A 26,182-nucleotide genomic window follows, 5' to 3' on the forward strand; every position below is an offset into this window, starting at 1 on the left:
AGATAGGGCGGAGAGAGCCGTCCTTCTTTGGGACCAGGAAATAACGGGAGTAAACCCCCTGATTTATCAGATCGGGGGGCACTACTTGAAACGCTCCTTTCATTAGAAGAGAGGAGATTTCCTCTGTCAGAATGTGAGCGGAATTCTCTTCAGTGTGAGAGAAGAGAATACCGTTGTAACGCGGGGGTTTCCTGACAAACTGTAGTCTGTAGCCCTGCGTAACTGTTCGCATAACCCAATCGGGCGCTGCTACCGTCGCCAGGCTGGCTCGTAACTCGCTAGACCTGCTAACGTCGCAATTTCCCCGAAGATGTCCTCTTCAGGGAATGCAGGGTTGGGCATGTCGGCCCAACTGAGGGAGGTCGCGCCCCTGGATGTTCCGGTTGCACGTCCGCTCCACCAAGCCCTTCATCCGAGTCCAAAAGGCCATCCTCGCCACCCTGGGTCGCAGCAACTTTAAGTCGACGCCGCAGCAGTTTCTTCGGCAGCGAAAGGCAATGGCTGCAATTCTCCGGGTTTAGTAGGGCTTCCTCTGCGTGTTTGAGGCCCAAACAAACCACGCAGAACTTGTGCGAGTCCTTCGCGGCGATTAAAGCTCCGCACGCGGTCGGGCAAGCCCGTGACGAAGATTTCCCGGGAGTAACGGCAGCTTTAGAAAGCGACATATCGGCGAAAAAGAAGAAATCAGGGGCGGGCAGCCATGGATGAAGGTAGAGAGAAAACGAGCGTGGGGTAGCTCGAGGATGCTCGAGAAAAAAGCAGACACAGCTAACCTGGCTGGGTTGACAACTGTCACGCCAGGCGGAGGCTGATCTGACGATAATTCCTCCTGAAGACAAATTAGTGAACAGTGAAGAAACCAACCGAACTGAATCCATGTAGAGATTGCGAGAAGCGAATATCAACTGAGGAGCAGCAGCGCGGATACGCCTTATATGCCATCAGGTAAGAGGGTGTGGTCTTACATGGCATTGGCTACGCGCTTATGTCTGTCAAGACAGACTTGGTGCAATTGGATGCTTCTGTAGAGGTCAGGTACGGATGTCCTTCCCATAGGTGGATCTCGAACACGAGATGATGAAAGAGAACACGACATGAGCCGTTTCTGAATACCAAGTACGCCAAGTTCGGACTTGCGTCCTTCATAGACTTGCAAGTTCAGACTCGGAAGAACGAATGCTAGTCCGGTTATATTGCAAATGGAACAGCAGAGTACTTGAGGTCGTCGTTCAGTCTAACCAATACGTGCAGTCCGGGCTATTCTTATTTTAATGTATTTTTAACGAAATATATCAAATGCAAAAACCCTAATATGTGGTTAAGGCAACACGTGAATACGCTGATTAGCTTAATGTACTTATTACAAAATAAAGTATGATTTAAAACACATTTTTTATTATAAAACCATTTATTTTAATACTACTAAACTATAATATACGAGTGTACAACATGAAATAAACACAAGAAAAACATCCAGTTAAAGTAAAGCGCAGTAATTTAATACAGTGTTAAGATTATATAAAAATATATATGATTAAAGTTGTGAAACTTAACTTTACCATCAGTTAAAATTATAAGAAATAACATACTTAATATGAATAATAAAGAGAAAAGATTGATGAGACAAAAAATTCCAGTTAGATATATCCAAAGGGAATATTTTATGTTTGATTAGACACCGGAGGGCAGAGCAGCTGCACTGAGATCGCGGCAAATTTCAGAAGGACTTGCCGAGATGAGGCTGCCCTCGTCGGTGTATACACCCCTGACCACCCGCTGATTCACCGGAACTCAAATATACAAAAGGAAATTTTAATATAGGCGCTATCTTTACTAACTGACCACATATTTGAAGTTTATTTATCTATATTCTCGACTAAACAGCTCTTAAAACTAAATTTTATGACACAGAAAGAGTAATATTTAGAAAATTTTGAATTCATTGTCGTTGACGCGAAATGCATTCTGGGACACTTGGGTGTCAGAAATCCGCACAAGTCAGCCCCTGATGCATCCTCGATAAAATGGGCGGATCAAGAACACATCCTGGGATGGTATGTGAACTTGGCTTGATGCGAACTTTGATTTGGAAAAGTACTTGGGCCGGGACTGATGACGTTTTACAAGAACACAAGTACAGACAAGAACGCATATTGAGAAACGGCCATGGTGTTCTTTACAACATTTCACTGCACTGTTCTGTCATCTTGAAAAAAGCTATGCATTAAGAAAGAAAAGCCCTAGATTAACAAAACGTGTTAAAGGAACGTTCAGCAATCCCTGTTTTTAAAGTCAGGCAACTCTTATTGTATGTACATTACTATAAACTATTTTAGTTTTTTTTAACAAACTGACGGATGAGTCAGATGTATTTTAAACCTTGAACATTCCTTTACATGACAAACAGAACATTAGATCTTTAGTGTGCTTAGTATAGCAGATCACCAGGGTAGATGACAGGAAGAGGACTGCAAGACCAGCATGCATCACTCAGGTCGCAGTCAGCGCCTACAGACTAACGTACCTGCCATTGCACTCTGGGTCAAGGGTGAAAGGGGTGAAGTGGGGTGTGGGCGAGCGTGCCTGGTTTCTTACTCTGTCTTTCCTGTTGAGTGGAAAGTAAAACAATGAGTTGTTTACCTTTTGGATGGGTGGAAGTCGCTTGCTCTCTCTGTGTACGGCTTCTAGCGTCTCGATATGCATTTGAACGATGTCTACAAGATAAACATGATAATGGTTAATATACATTTTTGTGATAGAGGACAGGGTCAATGGCCACATGATGTACCTGGTATCATGGTGTGAAGTGCCTTCAGGTGCTCATTGGTAACTCCGCTCTCGTTGCACACTTTATCAACAAACCGGTTGATAAACCGAACGACAGAGTTCGCAACGTCTGAGCTCTCAGCATCCTCAAAGCCGCTCTCTGTGTCATAGCTTTCAGCCATGCTACCTGCGATACTGAAAAAGAAATAAAGATATATCAAGAACCATTGGTCCAAACCCTATAACATCGTGGTTACTGATTCAAGTAGCTCACCACAGGGGTGCATATACATATATATATATCATATATATTATATATAAAGACTGTCAAAATGTACACGTTAATAACTATCTTTGTGATTGGCCAATACAGATTTTTTTAAAGCTGATATGCAAGCTTTTTGATGCATGTAATTGTTAACATTTTTTCTAGATAAAGTAATACCACATATGTTGCCTTTTAATATTACTTGCAGTAATTAGGAATATTATTGTTTTAATAAAGAATCAAATAAATAAGCACAACAAATACAGTCTTTACTCTATGAATTAAATATACACGCATTCGTATGAATTATGACAGTTCCTTAGTCAAGAGCAGAGAGTAATTTTATTGAGAGATGAATTAGGTTATTTTAGCTTTAAGACGTGAAAGAGATCACTCTGTTCGTGTGCACTGATGACAGGCTGCTGTTTGTGCGCACATTGGGTGTATGTGGGCAAGAGCAGCTGTGAGGAAAATTAACGTTTAAACGCTCAAAACTTTAAAACGCATGCATATAATAAACTTTCGCCATGATAATGCAATTGTCCGCGATAGATGTGTGTTGTATACGCAGTTTGATGGGGATGTGAAGACGCGTTGCGACTCGCGCTGATGACCAGAGCATGTCCTCATAGAAAATACACATATCTCTTTAAAGGCAGAGAGAGAAATCCAAATCTGCATGTCGCACATTAGCAACTGGTTATAAAAACGCTCGCACTGTGTAAAATGCTCTCTTAATGTAGCTGCATTCAGGATCCCTATAATGACAAAAGTAAACAGAAAGATTGGTTCATGAGATCGGCAAATTTAGCGAGTACCGATCGAGTCATTTATTGCCATTATCGGCCGATACCTTTCGGCGCATCCATAGTCTTTATTGTATAAATGAAATATAGCTATTACTTTTTTAGAACAACAGAAGTGATTTTCTCTTTGCCTTGGGTTGTTTAATTAACATTGATGACACAGACTTAAAGGGATACTTCACCGATTTAGCATTCAGCTTTGTATCTGTAGAAACCCGGCAGTATTACTGAATGACCATGTTTCCCTCCCTCATTTCCCCCTGAGAGGAGAGATATCTGCATTTTGGTTCTGCAAAAAAGTCCTCCGATGATGTAATATGACGATTTTTGCATCATCGGAGGACTTTTTTGCAGAACCAAAATGCAGATATCTCTCCTCTCAGGGGGAAATGATGGAGGGAAACATGGTCATTCAGTAATACTGCCGGGTTTCTACAGATACAAAGCTGAATGCTAAATCGGTGAAGTATCCCTTTAAGTAGGTTAATTGAGGGTACTGTCTCTTTAAGAACAAATAAGCACAGACCGGTTTATGACTGTAATCTATACATACACTTAAGACATAAACAAATGTTTTTATTAGAAAAGAATACTGTGGAGATCATTTTGTTTGTATGAGTCCTGTCAAGAACAGAAAGATTTTATGTTCGCTTGCTTTTTGAAACGTGTCTCTCCGTGTGTGCACTTTTGAATGCACTTAAACACATGTGCGCACACAGACGAACGGCGCAGCATAAACATTCACTACACACAAAAACTTTACGTTGTTTTTCATTGCTTTATTCACCAAATGTATTTTAAAGTGCCCATCTTATGACTGCTTTTCCACAAGTTAAATAGGTGTATGAGTTCCATAAAGCATGTTTCAAAAGTTGTTTGCTCCAAATAGCTTGTAGGAAAAAATTGTTACCCATCTCTAGGAACCTCTGTTTCAGGACATTTCAGATTGTGCCGTTTTGAGCTAGTCATTACATATTTATGAGCTGCTGCTCCTTTGATCACGCCCCACTACTAACGTCATGTGCGCGTGCTCAGTGGTATCATGAGCAGTACACACCATACTGTGTTATTATTAGGGGTCAAGCACCGAAGGTGCTGAGACACCTATTGTTATTGTCAGTATTATTATTAGGGGTCAAGCACCGAAGGTGCTGTGACACCTATTGGAATTGTTAGTATTATTATTATTAGGGGCCAAGCACCGAAGGTGCTGAGGCACCTATTGGAACTGTCAGTATTATTATTCTTCATCTTCTTCCCCAATGGGAGTCTATGGCAGCCCTATGAACCGTACGTAGGAAAATGATGAAATTTGGCACAGTTGTAGTGGCGGTCTTAAAAAGTCATGTGACCAAAAATGGGGTCTCTAGTGCTAACTCTATAGCGCCACCAGCAGTGCAAAAATTCAATGTTCAAATGGTTATAACTGCTGATCCGCTTGATCTATGAAAATTCTACTTAGTACATGTGATTGCTCTCCTCATGCTTGTTGTTTTTAATACCTTACAGTAAGACTCCACCCATTACAGTAGCGGCCATTTTGAAATGTACAGTTTTCCGTTTATTCGCTACTACTCCTTCAAATTTGGTTTAATTGTTATGAAATTTGGCACAGGTGAACTTTGGAGTGAGCCGCACAGAAATGAGTGAACAGAATTTTGATATTTATCTTTGATCAAAAGTAATAAATGCGCAAACTTAACGAGGTTGACGCAAAAATGGTTCTGAAGCTGTAGCTCAGTCATTCTTTGATCAATTGAAATGAAATTTGGTACACTTCATGTGGACCATGCACTTGGGGTCCATGCCAAATTTGGTGACAGCACCCCCTATGGGTCATGAGATAATAAAATAGGCTTTTTTTGCTCATAACTTCTGAACTGTTTGTCAGAAAATTATGATCTTGATGTCTATGGATTGCTTACCTCATGCCGCATCTGTCGATTTGTATTATGACGGGATTGTCCGAACTGCCTGTCCGCCATTTTGAAATTTCACATAATTCGTTATATTTTTTTAACTATTGGACATATCCGCGCAAAAAATAGAAAGGAGCTTCGACATGATGTCCTGAAGGTACCTGGGAAGTCAGAGTACAGCGCCACCTAGGGGTTAAAAACTAACAGTTCTTATGGAACTGCTTATAACTTCTGAATACTTTGTCTGATATTATATTTTTGCCATCTTTACTGTTGTTGCTCCGCACTGCAGTGGTTCTGCTCTGCATTTGCTTTGCTTCGGGTTCGGGCTCTGTATTGCGCGCTTTCTGCGCTTTGCGCATTTGCTGCGTCGTGCGTTTTTTGCTGTGCTTTGGGTGCTCATTGCGCTGAAGGTGCTTGACCCCGTATCGCTGCTTGCAGCTATATTTATTATTATTTTTCCCCAATGGGAGTCTATGGCAGCCCTATGAACCGTACGTAGGAAAATGATGAAATTTGGCACAGTTGTAGAGGTGGTCATAAATAGTCATGTGACCAAAAATGGGGTCTTTAGCATTAACTCTATAGCGCCACCAGTAGTCCAAAAATTCAATGTTCAAACTGTTATAATTGGTGAACCATTTGATCTATGAAAATTCTACTTAGTACACGTGATTGCTCTCCTCATGCTTGTTGTTTTTAATACCTTACAGTAAAACTCCACCCATTACAGTAGTGGCCATTTTGAAATGTACAGTATTCCGTTTATTCGCTACTCCTCCTTCAAATTTGGTTCAATTGTTATGAAATTTGGCACAGGTGAACTTTGGAGTGAGCCGCACAGAAATGACCAAACAGAATTTTGATATTTATCTTTGTTCAAAAGTAATAAATGCGCAAACTTAACGAGGTTGACGCAAAAATGGTTCTGAAGCTGTAGCTCGGCCATTCTTTGATCAATTGAAATGAAATTTGTTACACTTCATGTGGACCATGAACTTGGGGTTCATGCCAAATTTGGTGACAGCGCCACCTATGGGTCATGAGATATGAAAATAGGCTATTTTTGCCCATAACTTCTGAACTGTTTGTCAGAAAATTATGATCTTGATGTCTATGGATTGCTTACCTCATGCCGCATCTGTCGATGTGTATTATGCCGGGTTTGAACGAACCGCCTGTCCGCCATTTTGAAATTTCAGATAATTTGTTATATTTTTTTAACTATTGGACATATCCGCGCAAAAATTAGTAAGGAGCTTTGACATGATGTCCTGAAGGTACCTGGGAACTCAGAGTACAGCGCCACCTAGGGGTTATAAACTATAACAGTTCTTATGGAACTGCTTATAACTTCTGAATACTTTGTCTGATATGAATTTCTTTGTGAAATTGTATTCACTGGTTTATGCCGATTGCAACGATACCTCGTTTGTCATTTTCCAACATTCTGTTCATGTGTTATTGTAAAGCATATGGTAGATGATTTTTTCGCTACTCTTTTTACAAATTTTGTTTATTTTATGCCAAGTACTGCTCGTATAATGTTTGGAGCAATCCGCACAGAAATGACTGAACAGATTTTTGATATTCTGTTCTCTTTCTTAGAAATACCACTCCAAAGTTGACCGTGCCTGTAACATTGTCTATTTGTCATAGTAAATTAATGTGACTGTATATTACATTGTATAGCATTACTATACAGAATGATCTTCTTGTCTTCAATCTCACTTGAGCTTTTTGATTCTCATATACATTGTATTTCTGTTAGTTCTGCTCTGCACTGTCAGTTCTGCATCTGTGATGATTGGCATATGTCAATCCTTGCAGCACCTAAGCTGTTTTTTGCTTCCCCTTGAGCTGTGTTAACTGAGTTGTGCATCTGGTTAACCACTTGCCATGAGATTCTGAGGTCATGGGTTCGAATCCCATGTGCAGTGATTTTTTGTCTTAACTTTTTTCTCACTTAAGTTTTGTGATTTTCATACTATACATTGTATTTCAGTTATTTGTGCTCTCTGTTGGCATTTCTGCACTTTTGGTAATTGCTGGATATCAATGTTTACAGCTCTAAATCTCTATTCTATAGCTTGGACACACCAACTCAGTGGTTTAATCGTTTGCTCAGTGGTGCATGCGTTAACTGCTGTGCTTTGGGAACCTGAGTTCATGGGTTTGAATCCCATGTGCGGTGGTTTTTGTCTTCACTTTTTTTCTCACTTAAGTTTTGTGATTTTCATACAATACATTGTATTTCAGTTATTTGTGCTCTCTGTTGATATTTCTTTACGTTTGGTAATTGCTGGATATCAATGTTTACAGCTCTAAATCTCTGTTCTATAGCTTGGACACACCAACTCAGTAGTTTAATTGTTTACTCAGTGGCGCATGCGGTAAGTGCTGTGCTTTGGGAACCTGAGGCCATGGGTTCGAATCCCAGCTCTTACTTTCACTTATTGAGATTTCCTTTTGCGTTTCCTTTAACACGTTCTTCTCGACCTGTCTGGTTTTCCACATGTGTTATATTTTTGCCATCTTTACTGTTGTTGCTCCGCACTGCAGTGATCCTGCTCTGCATTTGCTTTGCTTCGGGTTCGGGCTCTGTATTGTGCGCTTTCTGTGCTTTGCGCATTTGCTGCGTCGTGTGGTTTTTGCTGTGCTTTGGGTGCTCATTGCGCTGAAGGTGCTTGACCCCGCAATTGCTGCTTGCAGCTATATTTATTCTTCCGTTTCTTCTTCTTCTTCTTAGCCATAGGCGTCTATGGCAGCCCTATGAACCGTACATAGGAAAATGATGAAATTTGGAACAGTTGTAGTGGTGGTCTTAAAAAGTCATGTGACCAAAAATGGGGTCTCTAGCACTAACTCTATAGCGCCACCAGCAGTGCAAAAATTCAATGTTCAAATGGTTATAACTGCTGATCCGCTTGATCTATGAAAATTCTACTTGGTACACTTGATTGCTCTCCTCATGCTTGTTGTTTTTAATACCTTACAGTAAAACTCCACCCATTACAGTAGTGGCCATTTTGAAATGTACAGTATTACGTTTATTCGCTACTCCTCCTTCAAATTTGGTTCAATTGTTATGAAATTTGGCACAGGTGAACTTTGGAGTGAGCCGCACAGAAATGACCGAACAGAATTTTGATATTTATCTTTGTTCAAAAGTAATAAATGCGCAAACTTAACGAGGTTGACACAAAAATAGTTCTGAGGCTGTATCTCTGTCATTCTTTCATCAATTGAAATGAAATTTCGTACATGTCATGGCGACCATAAACTGGGGGTCCATGCCAAATTTGGTGACAGCGCCACCTATGGGTCATGAGATATGGAAAATGTTTTTTTTTGCCCATAACTACTGAAATGTTTGTCAGAAAATTATGATCTTGGTGTTTACGGATTCCTTGGCTCATGCCGAATCTGTCTATATGTATTATGTCGGGTTTGACCACACAGTAAAACTCCACCCATTACAGTAGTGGCCATTTTGAAATGTACAGTATTCCGTTTATTCGCTACTCCTCCTTCAAATTTGGTTCAATTGTTATGAAATTTGGGACAGGTGAACTTTGGAGTGAGCCGCACAGAACTGACCGAACAGAATTTTGATATTTATCTTTGTTCAAAAGTAATAAATGCGCAAACTTAATGAGGTTGACGCAAAAATGGTTCTGAAGCTGTAGCTCGGTCATTCTTTGATCAATTGAAATGAAATTTGGTACACTTCATTTTTGATATTCTGTTCTCTTTCTTAGAAATACCACTCCAAAGTTGACCGTGCCTGTGACGTTGTCTATTTGTCATAGTAAATTAATGTGACTGTATATTACATTGTATAGCATTGCTATACAGTAGGGGTGTAACGGTACGTGCATTCGAACCGGACCGTTTCGGTTCAGGGCTTTCGGCACGGTGCACACGTGCACCGAAAGGCCGAATGCATTTTGTGTGCGCCTGTGCGGAACATAATACGTGCGTTTCCGCACGAACATATTAAGTGGCGGAAGTCTCCTCGTTCAGCGCAAGTCTTCTGTCAAACATATAACATAATTCGGCCCGCAGAAAGATTTTTATTTACTTAGTTGTATATCCGTTTGATTATTGATGTAAACGTTGTCGTGTCGTATCTAAAAGCGCATGTTAAACGCGTGTCAACGCGCTGCTTTGTTCTTTCAAAAGTGAGTGAGAGGTTGCGCGTCTTTCGTTGCTACGCATTCATGAGACGCACTTTCTGTGACAGCGAGAATAAGGAATGTGTGATCAGATTTTTCATCTGTACCTCACGTCAATCATATCATTGTCACAATGCGATCAGCTGGTCGGGACACGGAAGAGTTGTACCCGGGCTTACTCAGCTGTTACTCAGCTGCGGAGGGGTTCGTAAGTAAAGTCACAGCTTACATTGATGACACAAGCAAAGAATAGGAGAAACGTGCAAAAGATCATGGCTGTGCATGCAACTCACTAATCTCAAAATGAGTGTATAATAAGTATATCATCATGTTGCTTGCTATGCAGTTACACATAGAGCAGTAATATTATTTTTATACAGAGATGGTACATAGCCAATTCAATACTGTGAGGTAAACAATCCAAAATAAATCAAACAGAACATTTTTGGTGGCAAAAAATGTAGGCTAATTGTTCATAAATGTATTCAGGAATTGAATTTGTTAGTTCAAGGTTTTAGTAGCAAAAGTTTAAGAGAAGGTTAAGAAAAGAGTTACCTTCTGTTATAAAATAATGTAAAAAAGAACTTTGCAGTAGTATTTTATTTATTATTTTTTCATTTTGTATATATTTTATATGTTATATTTAATAAAAAAGTGTTTAAAAAAGTGTAAACAAATTGTAAAAAAAGTTTATAGTAATAAACAACCTGCAGTTTAATGTTTGCATTTTCCCTTACTGTACCGAAAATGAACCGAACCGTGGCTTCAAAACCGGGGTTCGCACCGAACCGTGATTTTTGCGTACCGTTACACCCCTACTATACAGAATGATGTTCTTGTCTTCAATCTCATTTGAGCTTTTTGATTCTCATATACATTGTATTTCTGATAGTTCTGCTCTGCACTGTCAGTTCTGCCTCTGTGTTGATTGGCACATGTCAATCCTTGAAGCACCTCAGCTGTTTTTTTGCTGCCCCTTGAGCAGTGTTAACTGAGTTGCGCATCAGGTTAATCACATGCCATGAGATTCTGAGGTCATGGGTTCGAATCCCATGTGCAGTGGTATTTTGTTTTGTGATTCTCATACTATACATTGTATTTCAGTTATTTGTGCTCTCTGTTATCATTTCTACACTTGGTAATTGCTGGATATCAATGTTTATAGCTGTAAAGCTGTATTCTATAGCTTGGACACACCAACTCAGTGATTTAATCGTTTACTCAGTGGCGCATGCGGTTAGTGCTGTGCTTTGGGAATATGAGGTCATGGGTTCGAATCCCAGCTCTTACTTTCACTTATTGAGATTTCCTTTTGTGTTCCCTTTAACACGTTCTTCTCGACCTGTCTGGTTTTCCACACGTGTTATATTTTTGCCATCTTTTCTGTTGTTGCTCCGCACTGCAGTGGTTCTTTTCTGCATTTGCTTTGCTTCGGGTTCGGGCTCTGTATTGCGCGCTTTCTGCGCTTTGCGCATTTGCTGCGTCGTGGGGTTTTTGCTGTGCTTTGGGTGCTCATTGCGCTGAAGGTGCTTGATCCCGCAATTGCTGCTTGCAGCTATATTTTTATATATTATTATTATTAACGGTTTATGTTGCCAACAGACAAATCAAGCAGAAAAGTATCACTAATAAGTACACTCCAGGAGAAGAAACTCATGACACACAATGATTCCAGAGTAGCAGTTTCAACAACACTCGTTTTCCCTGGACAATGCTAACATATTCCCGTTATAAAACATTTTCAAACGCATTATTTTCACAAATTACAGAAATTAAGACCCGGCGGGGGATGTATACTGCTTGTGGACCGCGTGCTTATTGCTAGAAGCTAGCGGGAGGTCCGGACCGTAAAGTTATTAGAGGCTCGGGAGTTAGCCTCGTCAGAAAAGCCAGGGCGGTAAGGCCCGGTCTCGGTGTGTCAAACTCATCATGACACACAAAGATTCCAGCGTAAATTGTGATGTAGCAGTCTCAACAATACACTCGTTTTCCCTGGACAATACTAACATATTCCCATTATAAAACATTTTCAAAAGCATTATTTTCGCAAATTACAGAAATTAAGACCCGGCGGGGGATGTATACTGCTTGTGGACCGCGTGCTAATTGCTAGAAGCTAGCGGAAGGTCCGGACCGTAAAGTTATAAGAGGCTCGGGGGTTAGCCTCGTCAGAAAAGCTGGGGCGGTAAGGCCCGGTCTTGGTTAGTTTGGCAAAACACTTTTAGTTTGGCAAAGCACTATTACTTAGTTCTTGTAGAATTGTAAAATAAAGCTGTTAAATTTTTTTTTACTTTCGAAACCACACTGTAAACTATCTAGCCTGCAAAAATATCTATATAGCCTAATTTACTGTCTACAAACAATTTTAACATCACTATACATTTAAAAGGTATAATTTACGGGATAAGCATCAATGTATGATCTCTGTTTTGAGATATAGATGCTCTAATGTAGTATTTTGTGACAGAAGATGACAACATGCAAAATATAACGTGACTTCTTACCTTTTGTGTTGATACAACGATCGCGAATCGAATCCAGTCTGTTTCAGATGTGTGAATGATCCATGAAAGTCCAATAAAATACATCCAATGACCATTTTTGTCCACAAATGCGTATAATCCGTGAAATCAAACTGAATGTGACGAAACGGATAGTTACGTAACAACGGAGCTGAGTTTGAAACCGTGTAATCTGAGACTCAAGGCAGAGGACATTCAGAAACCTGTATCTCACTCAAAACAGCATGGATGGATTTTTTTCCAAGTTTGTATGCGTGTGGGACAGGCCCGGCTGCAGGATGAGATGACTGAGGGGGCATGTGAAATTTTTAAGGGGTTTTCTTTATACCAACAATGATACACTAAGATCTTCCTTTGGAAAGACATATTTTTAAATGCAGCGCTCCATAAAACACTCCATATGCAACTGCACAGCACAGGTAACCAGAAACTCATTAATGATGATAGATCATGAGATATTACTTAGTAGACTAGTACGTGTGGATTAAGGATGTTTAAAATCTCTAGCCTGGTGCTGGGTGGTCAGGAAATGAATGGATTAAATCAGCAGATTTGCAAAGGTTTATTTAACTCCACATATAAATTAAAATTAGCAGGGTATGTGCAGTATACCACATTATATATTTCCTATGTGATTTCCATATTATAGAGGAGAGTAGGCTATTCAACGGCAATAGACGTCTGCAATAAATATCCTTACATTATTCTCAAAACTTTGACAAAAGTTATTTTCAAAGGAACTGTATTCTTACAGTTATTCAAAGATGCACGCATTATTCCGCATATGATTTGAATAGACGAGGGTATTTATATAACGGCAACGGACGTCTCATATGGCAATACATTTCCACATATAACTTAACATAGCAGCATAATGAAATTAAAAAACAGAGAAGGAAGCAGGATTGACATGTTAATTTTATTATTATTACCGGAATAACAGCAATATTACTGAAATAAACTCTGAGGCAGGCTAAATGCGCCAAACACGCTGTTAACCCCAAGTTTAAATAAACAATAAAAGTGGATAAAACATTATTATCTCTTAAAACTTTATATGACAAAAATGATATTTAAAGGAAACGTATTCTTACAGTTATTCAAAGATGCACAAATTATTCCATATATTAATTCCTGTTTAAGAGCACGTTCGTCTCTGGCCTCGCTCGCTCTGTTATGTAATAGCTGATTGACAATTGACAGATGCGCATCTCCGTCTTTCAAACAGTTATCGTTATAACATTTATAACAATAGAGTAAACTTTATAGATGCTTTCACTGTGTTTGTCTGACATGAATAACACACGTCAGCAAATTATTATTATTTGAAAATAATATTTGTTTATTATTTGCAAATTACTATCTTATTTGAATAAATATTTATTGCTTTGTCCACAGACATCAGTGTGTAATTTACAAACTAAATGTAGGATATTGTTTTACAAGTGCTTATGTGTATTTAAATGTCTGAAATCTAAAATAAACATTGTGAGGTTGAAAACACTGCATTGATATATGACAGCGCTGAGCTCGTCCGTCTGACTCAGCGCCAACCAACGCGAAAGACGTTTGAATCTGGCAGTAATGTCACATCACTTAACATTATAAATCCCATATGGGGATAAGTTTAAATTATTACTTAACTCAAAAGGTTGAACATTTTATTTGTAACCATGAATACAAAAGTGAAACAGAGGGGGCACAAATCAGATCTGAGGGGGCAATGCCCCCTTTTGCCCCCTCGTGGCGCCGGGCCTGGTGTGGGAGCATCAGAGAAAAAGTGAGTTTTTCATAATATGGGCACTTTAATGGACTACAGTACGAGACACAGTAGCGCAACTCTTTCTAAAGTTTACACATCAAGAGTTCTGATCTTTAAAGGGCATATAGATGATCACGTCTGATTGGAGCTGGACAGGACACATTTAACTGCATGTGCGTCTGTGCGTACAGAAAGCTGCTTACTTTAGCGCCTTTTTGTTTCATTCAATGAAATTTGCGCATTATGAATATTAATTATCAAACATGGACGAGAAGAAACTGATGTTTAAAAGCAGAAGTATATAACAAATCACTCAAGTTGCACAAGGAAAGCCATATAAAGTGGAGCGATGAGTCAGTGTATATGTGCGCTTCTCAGCTGCAGAGCGACAAAACACACGCAAACAGAGCAAAACTGTTATGATTGACTGCGTTTTGTGATTGACTGCGTCGGGCTACATCCCTTTGTCATGTTCGGTATGCCCAAACATAGACAATCGCTGGAATAATATCATGTCAAGTCTAGTTAGTACACGGTGTTATTTTCTATTTGATTTTGTTTAATTCTGTTCCACCCCATTTTATTCTATACTGTGTGTTTTTGGGCACACCATAACATACCTGTTAGTGACATAGCTGTTGCTGACACTCTCCACATCTCCTAGGCCGGTGTTGCGGAGCAGGCGGTTCTTGTTAGTGTCCAGTGGAAGGAGCAGGTAGCTCATGCGGTTGGCGTAATGAATGGCTTGGCTGAACACTGTGCTCTCCTCTTTCTGAACACGCTCCTGCTGCTGCTCTTTACTCAGCGTGGGCCACAGACGGCTCTGCTCAGAAGCCAGATCAAGGGCACTCAGCTGCTTCTGACCACCCTCGCTCTCCTGAACAGGTCAGAGGTCAACAGTTAGGAGCAGTTAATAAAAAAGTAAATAAGAGAGAGGAAAAATGAGATTAGGCCTTGACACAGCCCGGAGTCAAACCTAAGGCCAGCTCTCTATACAGTGTTACAACCACATGCACAACTAACTGCTGTTGAGCTCTAACTTTTGAAAGTAGCGTGACTTATTGCTGTTGATCCGTGATCCATATGGAAAGGAAGCATGTGACCCGAGGAGTACGTAGAGTGAAAGGTAGCAGGGTAGGCTATACTTTCCGTGTCCCTCTCACTGGCGCACGCGTATACACAACTAGAGCACTATCTTTGTAAAACTGCTTTGAAAAAACATAATTTAAGTAGGCTACTGACTTAATTTACGTATTTCTACGAGTTACCCCAAAAGCTAATAAAGGAATGGCAAAGACAACTGTTACAACACTGCTTATTCAATGTACAATAAACAGATAATAATAATAATAATAATATTACTAAATTCTGAAAAAAAAATGTAATTCAAAATAGTCTTGTCTTGTGATGCACATCGTATTGTGGCCTTGTATCGGGATACATATCGTATCGGGAAACGGTTGGCAATGCACAGCCCTAAATACAACGGCATGACATTTGCGTTCCTTTGGTAGCTGACTCTATGCTGATTTGTATTTTCTGCCTCCTGTATTCCCTTTGTTTTGCCTCCGGCTAGCTCTGTGATGTAATCGTGACATAGGCGCTAAAAGGGTCTATATAGAACTATAATATAGGGCTGGGTTTCGATTCAAATTTCAAGAATCGATCCGATTCCGGTTCTCAAGATCTTGAATCGATTATCATTGTTCGATTCGATTCGATCTTCGAGATTTAGATAAGTGTTTTTGAAAAACCCCGAAATGGTGCCAGATAGGGGTGGGCGGAATGACCAAAAAAGTCATTTTATTTCACAGTAACGGTATATTTCATGGTATACATGTTTTTCAGTTTATATTGTTTTTGGATTATAAAAATGTGCAGTTATTTGCCACTCACTATAGCTTTTAACTGCTCACCACAGTTTTAAAATATGGATCATTTAAAGTAAATAATGTTAAAGTGAAGATGCCCAGAGGATAACAAGAGATTAAGTCTTGATAGACAGAATCTTGTTTTTAATTGAGTTATTATTCATTTTATAGACTATTGAAGCTACAGTATGAATTGTTTTTTGTATTTATGCATACATTACATTAAAAATAGGCAGTATGTTAAATGAACAGGTATAAATTTAGGCACAAACCTACAGACAGGATAAATACCTGTATATATGAGAGACGGAGCTCTAGATATAGATATTATGACGGGTGCTATGATGTGATGAAGTCTGTTTTAAGGTCTTGACGCTCTTTACTTTCTATTACATATTAACATCTGTTAAACATCTGTTAAAAGTGCCTTGGTTATTGGAGATTCGATACTTAGGAACGCGAACATTGAGGCACCAGCCACCATAGTCGATTGTATACCGGGAGCCAGGTCTTCAGACATTAGATCAAAACTTAAAGTGCTGGCTAATGCTAAGCGTACGTTTTCTAAAATTGTTATTAACGCTGGCACGAATGACACCAGACTCCTCCAGTCGGAGATCAACAAAGATAATATTAAAGAGATATGTGAATTTGCTAAAACAATGTCAGACAATGTAATATGCTCTGGTCCCATCCCGCCTACCGGGGGGATGAAACTTACAGTAGATTATTGTCTCTTCACGACTGGATGTCAAAATGGTGCCCTCAGCATAACATAGGGTTTATAGACAATTGGAAGCATTTCCGGGGGAGACCTGACCTGCTAAAGAGAGATGGCCTCCATCCGTCTCAGGAAGGAAGGATGATTCTCTCTATAAATCTGACCAATAGTTTTACTTCTAATACAGTCTGACTATCCAGGGTACAGGTCAGGAAACAGACGGATCGGCTTAACCGTCCGTCGGTTAGCTGCCGTGATATGTCAAGATCACTTATATCCCAGCACTTTGAGTCAATCTTACCAGAATATCAACACATTTCAACTGAATCTGTTCCCTGAACAAATAAATACAGAGCACCGCTTACCACATCTGGTACAAATCTGATTAATATAAAATTAGAAAACAATACATTAACAGATGAACCTCGAATGTTAAAATTCGGCCTTCTTAACATTAGATCGCTTACCAATAAAGAACCTATTGTCAATGAAATAATTACAGACCAAAACTTAGATGCACTCTGTTTAACAGAAACCTGGCTTAAAGCAGACGACTACATTAGTTTAAACGAATCCACCCCACAAGACTATTATTATAAACACGAACCTCGATTAAAGGGGAGAGGGGGTGGTGTAGCTACAATATACAACAAAATTTTTAAAGTAAACCAAAAATCTGAACTAAAATTTAAATCATTTGAACTAATGTTGTTAAATATGGAAATAACTGATTGTAACCACAAACAGCTCTCTTTTGCCTTAGCTACAATCTATAGACCTCCGGGCCACCATGCAGATTTCCTTAAAGAAATAGCAGATTTCCTGTCTGAGCTTGTAGTCACTGTAGATAAAGCTCTTATCGTTGGTGATTTTAATATTCATGTGGATAACCCAAAAGATGCATTAGGACGTGCGTTTATGGATGTTCTAAATTCTCTCAATATTAGACAAAACGTGACAGGGCCAACGCATACTCGTAAGCACACATTAGACTTAATTCTGTCACTCAGACTCAATATTAATGACATCAAAATATCACCTCAAAGTGATGCAGTTTCTGACCATTACCTTGTGTCATACACTGTACTTCTAGATAGGATCACTCAATCCACAAGATGCTACAGATTAGCCAGAACAATAATTTCCACCACTAAAGATAGCTTTATTTAGCACTCTTCCAGACCTGTCCCAAATTAAACATGTAGCAGATAACTGTGACGATCTAGATATTGTAATAGAAAACCTAAACGATGTCTGATCTAACACATTGGATGCCGGTGCTCCTATTCGAAAACAGAGAATCAAAGAAAAACCGCCAGCTCCATGTATGACCATCACACCGCAGCCCTTAAAAAGGCAACTAGGAAAATGGAAAGAAATTATAGAAGCACAAAGTTAGAGGTATGGCGTGCAGCATGGAAAGAGAGTGTTAAACACTACAGACAGGATATTAAAATCGCCAGATCTACCTATCTTAGCAAGCTTATAAATGAGAATCATAATAACCCTCGTTTCCGCTTTAGCACAGTTGCAAAACTGACTAGAAACAAAGAACAAACAGAAACCAATGGTAAACTTCAACACAATAGTAACGACTTCATGAACTTCTTTTCTAACAAAATTACGGCTATTAGGGAAAACATCGTAGCTACCCAGGCAGCCACCACTCTACCCATTAGTTCACTTAACACTAGACTACCATACGAACATCTTGATTCATTTAAACCTACTACAATAGATGAGCTCTCTAGACTAGTTACATCATCCAAATCATCGTCCTGTATATTAGACCACGTTCCCACAAAACTACTTAAAGTGTCAACCCCGGTTCTAAATATCTTTAACTCATCGCTAGAAATAGGATACGTTGCAACAGCTTTCAAACTAGCAGTTATTAAACTGCTGATTAAAAAACCACAGCTTGATCAGGGAGAGCTTAATAAATTTAGACCAATCTCAAATCTCCCTTTTCTTTTGAATATATTAGAAAAGGTAGTGGCAAGCCAGTTACGCACATTCTCGACAAATAATAGTACATATGAAAAGTTCCAATAAGGATTCAGGCCCCACCATACTAGCACAAAGACAGCGTTGCTTAGAGTTACGAATGACCTCCTATTAACATCCGAACATGGTGAAATCTCAATTCTTATATTACTAGACCTTAGTGCAGCCTTTGACACAATAGATCACACAATCTTACTCAATAGACTAGAAAACTATGTTGGTATCAGTGGTCAGGCACTAGCCTGGTTTAGGTCGTATCTAACCAATCGCTATCACTTTGTTTATGTAAACGAGGAAGAGTCATATCACTCCCTGGTTAAATACGGTGTACCGCAGGGATCGGTTTTAGGTCCTATCCTGTTCTCGTTATATATGTTACCCTTAGGAGACATTATCAGGAAACATAACATAAGTTTTCACTGCTATGCGGATGATACCCAGCTTTACATCTCCTCACATCCCAGCGAAACACACACGTTTTCTAAGCTAACAGACTGCATTAGCGATGTTAGTGACTGGACGGCACATAACTTTCTTAAGCTCAACTCCAATAAGACAGAGATACTTATTATTGAACCGAATCGCTACAAACATTATATGTCAAATTACAAGTTGCACATAGATGGCTGCACTGTGGTGCCATCTTCCACGGTTAGGAACTTAGGTATGATGTTCGACAGCAACTTATCCTTCGATAGTCATATCGCCAACGTCTGCCGCACAGCATTCTTCCATCTTAGAAATATCTCGAAAATACGCCATACTGTCTACATCTGACGCAGAGAAGCTTATCCATGCTTTTATGACCTCTAGAATAGACTATTGTAACTCGCTACTCGGGGGATGCCATGCAAATCAAGTAAACAAGCTTCAGCTAGTTCAAAACGCTTCTGCAAGGGTACTTACTCGATCTAAGAAGTATGACCACATAAGCTCAATTCTGGCATCGTTACACTGGCTACCAGTTAAATATCGCATACAATTTAAAATATCACTAATTACCTACAAAGCTTTAAATGGCCTAGCACAGTGGTTCCCAAACTTTTTCAGCGTGCGGCCCCCCTTGTAAACGATGCAGTCCTTCGCGACCCCCTAAAGAAAATTTGTGACAAAAACTGTTCTAAAACTCTAAAATTATACAAAAACTTAGTTCTTTTTAGGTTTAGTTACACAGAATTCATGATAAATTAATGTATTTCATAAAATGTCATAAAACTGGGGCCCCCCTGGCACCATCTTGTGGCCCCCATGGGGGCCCCGGCCCCCAGTTTGAAAACCACTGGCCTAGCACCCTCATATATTAGAGAATTACTATCAGAATACAATCCATCACGCACACTACGGTCGCAAAATTCTGGTCTCTTGATTATCCCTAGACTATCAAAAGTGTCTTAAAGTGGAAGATCCTTTTCCTACTTAGCCCCTAAACTCTGGAATGATTTACCAACTGATGTCCGAGAATCAGACACAGTCGATCATTTTAAATCTAGACTTAAAACTTTTCTCTTCAACAAAGCATTCGCCTAATTTGTCTAGTAAAGGTACTTAACTCACAATAGTTATTTGTACGGAACAAAGCACTCACGGTCATAACACAGACCAACCAAATAAACAAATAAACCCCTTATCTGCATAAACACTTCAAAATGAATTGCATTAAATAGTTTGCCACCGTTTGCCACTGAACCTGCATTAACGACGACAGTGGGGCCTCTGGCCTTAGTCAAACGGGTTGACACGTGTGGTCAGGTTGCGATGTTGGCGTTTTCTCGTGGTCTTGTAAATAGTATGCAATATAGAACCGTTTTGCACTGAACCTGCATTAACGACGACAGTGGGGTTACAGGCCTTAGTCAAACGGGTCGACAGGTTTCATTTTCTCATAAAGATCAGAAGGTGACCCTTAGTTACCATATATACCGCCGCAGTGGGCCCCCAATTTGCAAAATCCTCAACTGTGGATAATATAATTATGCCGCAATAGTTAGTCTGTCTGAAACTAAGCTGATTAAACCACATCACTGTGTGACACTTGCATTACATGTGAACGGCCCCTACGCTAATATGATTTTGTTTTTCTCTCCCTGTCTCATCCTCGACCCTGAGGACAATGGGATAAACAGACCCAGTTCCGGTAGATGTGAAAGTCGGCACACCTCTGATCTACTGGTCGTCCTTCAACATGATGCCCAGCTGATGCCTGACGAACGATCACCGGCAAAACCCGCTTAATCTCCTTATCTGTTTATATGTGTGTATATACATATATATCTCCCAAGGGTTTTTCCCTCCTAGGACTTTTTTTATTTCCTCGGCTAAACAGCCCAGGGTTTTTTTTCTCCTAGGGGTTTTTTTCCCCCGGGGAGGCAGCCTTCTTGGGCTTAATTTAGCTTCCTCTTCTAGACGTTACAATAGTAATACGCTCGCTTATAATGTCGAGTCATAGCCGCAGCAAATTTTAATGCTTATGCTATCCTGTATTATGTTGTGGTATCTGTCGTTTTTCTGTGCTTTGACTGCTTCTATTAATGTAAAGCTGCTTTGAAACAATTAACTATTGTGAAAAGCGCTATATAAATAAAATTGAATTGAATTGAACATTTGCGTCTCTTTCTCGTCTTTCTAATCAAAGATGTTTGTACTATAAGCAAATTAGGCGTCAAACTACATCGCTCCAGCAGCGCACGTGTAACTGATATAAACACGAGTTTTGTCTTAGCTTGCTTAAAGTTCAGAAAACTTTACAACTATTAGCATTATGTGCGAGAAGAACTCTTTATTTGGCGATCCGCTGTGCGCGACGTTTCGCTGGAGACCCGCGGTGGATTCACTGCATGGCGCTTATTATAAAAATTACACAAATAACTCATTCATTTGTTATAAGTGGATTATTTTACATATAGATCGCAGCTTTGAGCATTTCTAGAGTTTTCAAAACAACCGCTTTTTTAATGTTACTGTTTTAATGTCCTTCCACCTCGTGCACATGCGTGAATTCAATGACGCGGCAAGTTTAAGTTATTAATTATTAAATCGATCCTCTAAGTTACGAATCGATGTTTAGAAATTAACATGAAAATCTATTCAAAATCGGTGAATCGATTTTTTTCAACACAGCCCTACTATAACATAATGAAATACAATTAGGTAAAAATTAGAAACTGGCAGGGCTCTCCCCCTTACGTTGGTGGACGTGTCTCCATCCTCTTCATTCTCCAGGTAGAGGGTCCGGATGTGTTTCTGAACATCACTGTAAAACATGGCTTCCCAGAACTGCATATTGGTCCACACCATGTGCTCCTGAACGCAGCTGTAGGAGAACTGAGTGATGCCTCCTCCCAGTTTCTGTAACAAAATCAAAAACACATGCTGTACACTCACTCACTCACTGATGGAAGAAGAACAGAGCAGCTTGCCACAGAGAAAAGCCCATGTAAACCCTAAGATTATTAACACAAAAACAATTTAACACATTTTGTTGACACTAAAGGGCGATTTATAGTCGTGCGTAGGTTCTACGCCGTAGCCTGTGCGTAGCTGTGCGTAGCCTGACGCGCACCTCGCAAAATTTTTAACAGCGCGTCAGTTCTACGCGGACCGCAAGCGCTGTGATTGGTCCACCAGAACCCCTCCCGTCAGGTAAAAAAACCTGCGTCATGGGTATTTCCGTTTGCGACGGTGAAAACAAAAAATGGCCAAGTTGAGGAGTGATTTAACACAAACTGCATCAAAAGTCGCTGTTTATTTACTTCCATCATTGCTGGTCTTCTCAAATTATACACAACAAGTTGCTGTTTCTTCTTCGTTTGTGGCTTAACTTGCAAAGCTTCTTCTTCTTTGGCGTTCGCGCTGCTACTGTGGTTACACGCGTGGTTACTGCCTACCAGCGGCCTGCGCGCGTGTTTGCACGTCGACGCGGACAACGACGCAAAAGTATAAATGAAAACCGACGCAGCTACGCCGTAGGACCTACGCACGACTATAACGAGCCCTTAAACTTTAACAAACATATTCCCATAAATATCATTTTTAAGCCCCCCCATTTTAATACAATGACGAAAAATAGGATTATAATAATAAACATTATACCACAGGCCGGTTGAATGCTTTATTCTGATTTGCTGAGAAATGTTCCATGGGTGTTGATTATTTTTCTTTATAAACAGGTAACTGTTTTATAAAAGCAATAAGGTACTCGAGGCAAGTGCCTAACAATGCCCTTCAGCCGTTACTTATTCACGATACAGAACAGCCTCTCGAACCTTATTGCTTACGTAAACCACACACCTAACGTGTCAAATGTCTTAAAAAAAAGCCAACAGAGCAATGTTTATGATAACCGTGGTGTAAGAGGAATAATTGACTCCGATCCTTTGAATTATTCGAAAATAATGCACACCCGTGCATATAATGCACACTCCACTTCGCATCGTGCTGCATTACCACCTTGGGTGTGAATTATTTTTGAATAATTCAACGTCCTGACGTCAATTATTCCTTATTTATTCGTTTTTTAACACAATAATATTCTAGTAGTAATTGCTTTGTACAATCCTTACCCGACAGAAGGCAGTGACCAAAGGCAAGAGAGCAGCAGCTATACCATGTTCATCCATGTGCGAGCAGTCCTGAATTTACAGACACACACAGATCAAAGCATAGTTTAGATACAGCCATCTACATGAGCTTGATGAACTTATTAGCTTATTACAACTGATAAATAACACTTTTGGCCTTTACATGGATTTATTGGGGCTTTACATGGATTTATTGGATAGTAGGGATGCTCCAATCGATCGGCCGCAGGTCAGTATCAGTCAATCATGGCATTAAATGACTCGATCTGTACTCGCTAAATTTGCCGATCTCCTGAGCCAATCTTTCTATTTACTTTTGTCATCATAGGGTTCCTGAATGCGGCCGCAGTTGGAGACCATTTTTACGAAGTGCAAGCATTTTTACAACCCCCATCAAACAGCGTATACAACACATATATATATCACGGATATTACATCTACATGCCAAAAGTATTATTTGCATGTGTTTAAAAGTTTTGACAGTTTAAAGTTTCTTTTTACTTGCAGCTGCTCCTGTCCGCGTACACCAGACGCGCGCATACAGATACAGCCTGACATTCAGCCCATCAGTACAGAGCAATCTCTTTCACGTCTTAAAGCTACAGTAACCCAATTCATCTCTCAATAATATCACTTTCTGCTAGTAACTAAAGAACTGTTGTAATTTACACAAATGCGTGTATATTTACTTTATACACTGAAGACTATGCAGTACATAAGCCTTTTTAAAGGCAAATTAAATTGCTCTTTGTAGAAGGAATATTTGTTGTGCTTATTTTTTGGTTCTCTATTAAAACAATAATATACCTGATTAAATAATATAACAAAGGCAACATCTGTGGTATCACTTTATCTAGAAATTTTTTAACAGTTACAGTCATCAAAGAGCTTGCATTTTAACTTAAAGAATCAGTATCGGACATTAGAACCGGATGATCATGAAGTAAAAATATCGGTACACAGTATCGGCTGCAAAAATCCTGATCAGAGCATCCCTAACGGATAGGATTTCCGCTTTTTACCTGCAGGGTGCAGTTCATCATACGAATGATGTAGTCAAACTGTTGGTCATCTAGGACGGCCCTGTTCTGCAGAACGTGCTGGTTGAGTTCCTGGGTCAGACACACTCGTGCCGCTCGACCTTTCAGAGCCCTTAACACGGCAGGCATTAACTGTGGACACACATGCCCATGTTAATACACAAACAGTCCCACAAAGCCTCTTGCAATAAACTAAACTGAGATGTTAACCTTCACCGGAACAAAGTGCAATGAATCCCGGCTTATGTTTAGGTAAAAAGTCATATTATTAATATTATTATTCTGATATTATTCTTGATATTATATCACAAACTTAACTTCTTGGCTTCCAGCATTTTGTTGTCAAAAATGTATGTAATGCAGTTCCTGACCACTTCTAATCTTCTGGCACTGTTGGCCAGTACATTTCCATTCCTGTCCACTATGTCGCCTTGAAACCAGAGAAAAACTCTTTAGAGGACAATTCAATCTTTGTTAGGACCAGTATTGGCTAGTCTATTTAAAATCTACCTTTTCTTTCTAAAATATTAGAAAAAGTAGTGGCAAGCCAGCTACACACCTTCATAGCGAATAATAATACATATGAAAAGTTCCAATCAGGATTCAGGCCCCACCATAGCACAGAGACAGCGCTGCTTAGAGTTACAAATGACCTCCTATTAACATCCGATCGTGGTGAAATCTCAATCCTTATATTACTAGAACTTAGTGCAGCCTTTGACACAATAGATCACAGAATCTTACTCAACAGACTAGAAAACTATGTTGGCATCAGTGGTCAGGCGATTGCCTGGTTTAGATTGTATCTAACCAATCGATATCACTTTGTTTATGTAAATGAGGAAGAGTCATATCACTCCCCCTTAAATACGGCGTACCTCAGGGATCGGTTCTAGGCCCTATCCTATTCTCGTTATATATGTTACCTCTAGGAGACATTATCAGGAAACATAACATAAGTTTTCACTGCTACGCGGCTGAGTTTGCTAAGCTATCAGACTGCATTAGTGATATTAGGGACTGGATGGAACATAACTTTCTTATGCTAAACTCCAATAAGACTGAGATACTTATTATTGAACCAAATCGCTCCAAACATAATATGGTGGTGCCATCTTCCACGGTTAAGAATTTAGGCGTAATGTTCGACAGCAATCTATCTTTCGATAGTCTTATCTCCAACGTCTGCTGCACAGCATTCTTCCATCTTAGAAATATCTCAAAAATACGCCATATGCTGTCTGCATATCGCATACAATTTAAAATATTACTAATCACCTACAAAGCCTTAAATGGCCTAGCGCTCTCATATATTAAAGGGGACAGAGAATGAAAAACCATTTTTACCTTGTCTTTGTTGAATAATGGTAGTCTACCCGCATTCACGAACATACAAAAAGTGCTAGACATGCTAAACATCTCAGTCTCATAGAAATTCCTCTTTTAGAAATGTCAGCCAGAAAATGGCCCAATCTGAAAAACTGATGCTTATGACATCACAGGCATCTCACTGCCCCTCCACTTTAAAATAATTGGCTACATTTTTTGAGTGACAGCAAAGTCAGCCAATCAGTAATGAGATTGCAAGTTAAGCCAGTAGGGGGAGCCAAATAGGTGCAAAACCACTTGTTTAAAATCCCCCACCCTAATAGAGCTATCTGAGAGGTTTTTAGGAAGCTACAGACCCAAACAAAAAAATTGTCTACATGTCACATCACTGAACAAGGATAAATACCCCGTTCAAT

General features: G+C 39.6%; 1 protein-coding gene across 7 annotated transcripts in view; it reads right to left on the reverse strand.

Annotated features, from left to right (window-relative positions):
• The window catches only part of sbf1 (SET binding factor 1), a 137,146-nt gene that overhangs the window by 17,972 nt on the left and 92,992 nt on the right, over positions 1-26,182 (reverse strand). For all 7 annotated transcript variants that reach the window (XM_073871334.1, XM_073871297.1, XM_073871263.1 and 4 more), the window contains 7 exons: positions 24,751-24,867; positions 24,420-24,565; positions 23,380-23,448; positions 22,004-22,165; positions 14,842-15,098; positions 2,789-2,961; positions 2,641-2,714 (listed from right to left, as the gene is read on the reverse strand). In XM_073871334.1, the coding sequence (XP_073727435.1) occupies positions 2,641-2,714; positions 2,789-2,961; positions 14,842-15,098; positions 22,004-22,165; positions 23,380-23,448; positions 24,420-24,565; positions 24,751-24,867 (998 nt within the window). The remainder of the gene's footprint in view (positions 1-2,640; positions 2,715-2,788; positions 2,962-14,841; positions 15,099-22,003; positions 22,166-23,379; positions 23,449-24,419; positions 24,566-24,750; positions 24,868-26,182) is intronic.

This window comes from Misgurnus anguillicaudatus, chromosome 1, assembly GCF_027580225.2.
Source record: "Misgurnus anguillicaudatus chromosome 1, ASM2758022v2, whole genome shotgun sequence".
Lineage (NCBI taxonomy): Eukaryota > Metazoa > Chordata > Actinopteri > Cypriniformes > Cobitidae > Misgurnus > Misgurnus anguillicaudatus.